Source organism: Sinocyclocheilus rhinocerous, unplaced genomic scaffold, assembly GCF_001515625.1.
Source record: "Sinocyclocheilus rhinocerous isolate Xijiao unplaced genomic scaffold, SAMN03320098_v1.1 scaffold887, whole genome shotgun sequence".
Lineage (NCBI taxonomy): Eukaryota > Metazoa > Chordata > Actinopteri > Cypriniformes > Cyprinidae > Sinocyclocheilus > Sinocyclocheilus rhinocerous.
The window spans coordinates 659336-663416 of NW_015634028.1; the positions used below are offsets into that span (position 1 = coordinate 659336).

Here is a 4081-nt window from a genome sequence, read left to right on the forward strand (position 1 = left end):
ATAAAGGTTCGTTGACGACGATATTTAGTCATAATTTTCGTTGACGAAAGCAACACTAGCAGCACGGTGGCCAAGACCATACAGTGGTTTAACAGGACAGGTTCCACTCAGAATAGGCCTCGCCATGGTCGACCAAAGAAGTTGAGTGCACATGCTCAGCGTCATATCCAGAGGTTGTGTTTGGGAAATGCTGCCAGCATTGCTGCAGAGGTTGAAGGGGTGGGGGGTCAGCCTGTCAGTGCTCAGACCATACGCCGCACACTGCATCAAATTGGTCTGCATGGCTGTCGTCCCAAAACACGTTTTGTCAAAAAAGACGGTTTTGTCCACTTTCAAGGCAGTTCACGTTTAACTGCAGAAGCCGACAAGCGCCCTTGCTGTTTTTGAACAGAAGCCGATAAGTCCATTTTAGCGAATCAGTGCGCTGTATTCAGGTCAGGTGACAAGGCTACTTTCACTTTGAAAAGACGTGCTAGCTGAAATAAGCGGGATAATGTACATCCAGCCGGTTGTTATCTCAGAATAAACCCCTTCAGGCTGATACAAGATACAAGATAATATATATATATTATTCCGACTGAAATTAAGTGTTTCTGGAGTGCTGCTAAAACTGAGCACTTTCAAGGGCCTGTGTTGTGACCTCTTTCAGTAGGACGGTGCAGAAACTCTCCAGGCCAGTGTGAAACACTGTAAACGTTTGGCCTGCAGGAGAACCTCCTTTAGCCAAGAACCGCTGATGTTAGTCTCAGCTCACATAATGTAGCGCTTTTTACTCTCAACACACACACACAGTCACACACACTCATTCACTGCAGCTGTGAAATGGAACGTGACGGGAAAAATCCACACAGTTAGCAGTTAAAAAGCAACTCTGAGTCTTACATATGTATCACTTACTAGAACTACAGCTATTTGATTTATTACATGGTGATAACACATGTATTACTTAAAAATGTGTATATATGCATTATTGAAAAATGCAAAGATAAAACTCTTATTAAAACTTCCAAATACTATATTTATATTTACATGCTACTCCATAAGAAATAAAAATCACAAATAAGCACTCAAATATGTATGCTAACAATAGACTCATTTTGGTATGTTTTTATTTCTTCTAAGAAATTTGAGGAGAAACATGGGTCACACTTTATTTTAAGGTCCAATTCTCGCTATTAAACCATTAATTGCCTCAATAAACTCCTAATTTGCTGCTTATTAATAGTTAGTAAGGTAGTTGTTATGTTTAGGTATTGTGTAGGATTAGGGATGTAGAATATGGTAATGCAGAATATGTGCTTTATAAGCACTAATAAACAGCAAGTATGTTAATAATAGGCATGCTAATAAGCAACTAGTTAATAGTGTGAACTGGTCCCATCTTAGACAAAGTTGATGCTTTAATGAAAACTAAAGAAATTAGAAGGTCATTAAGTCTATTATGAAATTATGAAAGTGCAAGCTCTGAGCACTTTCTTTCTTGAGCACCTACTCAGCATATTAGAATGATTTCTGATAGAAATTAAGACTTTTATTCAGTAAGGATGCATTAAATTGATTAAAGGTGGCAGTAAAGATGTTTCCATTGTTACAAAAATATTGTATTTAAAATAAAGGCGTTTTTTTTTTTTTTTTTAACTATTCATCAAAGAATCCTGAACGATATCTATTACAGTTTACACAATAAATATTATGCAGCAAAACTGTTCTCAACAGTGACAATAATATGAATATATTTATTGAGCATCAAATCAGCATATTAGAAAGATTTCTGAAGATCATGTGACACTGAAGACTGGAGTAATGATGCTGAAAATTCAGCTTTGATCACAGAAATGCATTACAGTCATTAATAAATTTTAATATTTCAAAACAAACCTGTTTTAAATATACATTTTTTTTTTTTCCCCCAAATACAGGTTAATGTAGCCTTGGTGCTCATAAGAGCACCAACTTCTTTCAAAATAAGTAAGTTCACCAAAACCTATTTTGCAAATACCGTAAACGTACATAAAGCATGTCTTTATTCACCTTGAAATAGATGTGTTTAGCAAGATCTTAGTCTCCATAGAGAGAGAGAGAGAGCGATATCAGGACATCAGAGGCAGTCGTGAGAAAACCACATTCCTACAATCGCCATGCATCAACAAAACTATAGCTCACGCTTGAGCTCCATGAGACAAGCACAGCACCAAACTGCCCCAGAAAGATGGATTGTGACACTTAACCCTCCAACATATTTACACACTCTGTCCTTCTCAAACGCAGAGAGCACGATGTGATGGATGTAGTGTGATGTCACATTACTGCATAATAAATCACTAATAATCACTGCTATTGACTGCTGCAGTAATGTGCCTTAAACACGTAATGAATTACGTAATGGCAAAAGCATTTAACATTTCACACAAGGGCCTGATTGGCATCTGGAAAGGTAAACAGCGTTCTTCGAGCACATCTGGCACTGCTCAGCAAAACCTCCCAGCATTCCTCTGTAATCCACCAGGTATGTGTGTCAGTCTTACCTCTTTAGTGTGCGTGTGGAAGGAGACGGACATGTCCAGCAGTAGTTTTCTTTGTTCCACTCTCCTGACGAAGTCCTGGATCCTGACCTCCAGGTGTCGTGCCGCCTTATAGATCTCCTCAGGGTCACACTCGCCCGTCTGGGCCAACTGCTCGGCCGCTTCCAGGAGTTTATCTGCATTAGTGTAGGTGTTCTGATCCGGGAGAGAGAAGACCAGGCAAAGCTCGATCAATGAGCGTTCGTTTATGTTAACATTTAGAAATTGACATAATATTAGTAAAGTCACATGCATTTATATAGCACTTTACACAGTGCAGATTGTTTCAAAGCATCTTCACAGTAATAAACATGAAAACAACAGTGTTGTTGTTGTGAAATGAATACATTATGAAACAAATTCGATTACAGGCCTATACAGAAGACAACAGAATCATCATTCAGCTCAGTTTAGTTCAATGTTGATTCAATTCAGTTCAGTAACTGTCAATGTTGCAAAGATTATTAATTATAAAACAAATTCAATTAAGCTATAAAGCAGCTCTACAGAAGGCATCAGAGTCACCGTTCAGCTCAATTCAATTCAATAACAGTGTCAATGTTGCAAATTTAGTGTTGTAATCTAGTTCAGTTGTTCTCATCTGATATTATTATTATTAACACCAGACCAGAGCAAAAGAAAGTGATTGTAAGTGATCTGAGTGTTGTGATGAATGGTTTGTAATTTGTCATTTAAATGGACCACACTACTTTTGTAGCACTCATTTATTTATTTACTTAGTTCAAGATATACTTATAAAGTTAGTCAAGAGTTCTTGCAGCAATAAAAATGATAAAAACATTTAAAAAAATAAGCAGCACAACTATTTTCAACATTGATAATTACAAGAAATGTTTCATGAGCAGCAAATCAGAATATTAGAATGATTTCTGAAGGATCATGTGACACTGAAGACTGGAGTAATGATGCTGAAAATTCAGCTTTACATCACAGGTGTAACGGGACCGACGAGACGTGAGGCGTGAGGATCCATGTGCAAGCTTTTATTAAGAGACGTGGTTTTAACAGGCATGGCTCAGACAATGGCAAACGGGTATATCGAAGGCAAGGTGAGAGATACATCCAGGTAGAAGGCAAAGGTCCAAGCAGGGGCAAACAGAGTCAGAAACAGCAAGCAAAGGGTTAATCCAAGAGACGTGGCGTGAATCAGAGACCAGGAAAACAGACAAGGCAAGACTAAGACTAGACTAAGAAAGAAATGAAAACTTAAACAGGCTCGGTAAGGTAGCTATCCGCTAAACAGGGCTTTCGAGAAGCTGGCACTGGAGTGGGTCTTGGGGCTGGAGCCGACACTGGAGACGGGGGAAACAGGAGCCCTCCATGGACTATACTCGGGTTACAGGAGCCCTCCCTGGGCTTAACTCGGGAACAGGAGCTCACCCTGGGCTTAACTCGGGAACAGGAGCCCTCCCTGGGCTTAACTCGGGAACAGGAGCCCTCCGTGGGCTTAACTCGGGAACAGGAGCCCTCCCTGGGCTTAACTCGGGAACAGGAGCCCT

General features: G+C 39.6%; 1 protein-coding gene across 1 annotated transcript in view; it reads right to left on the reverse strand.

The window, feature by feature from the left end:
• kalrna (kalirin RhoGEF kinase a) overlaps nt 1-2626 on the reverse strand; it is an 81229-nt gene extending 78603 nt beyond the window's left edge. Inside the window, 1 exon segment of the mRNA XM_016559117.1 lies at nt 2526-2626. Coding sequence (XP_016414603.1) covers nt 2526-2558 — 33 coding nt within the window. The 5' untranslated portion in view covers nt 2559-2626.
• Between the last annotated feature and the right edge of the window lie 1455 nt (nt 2627-4081).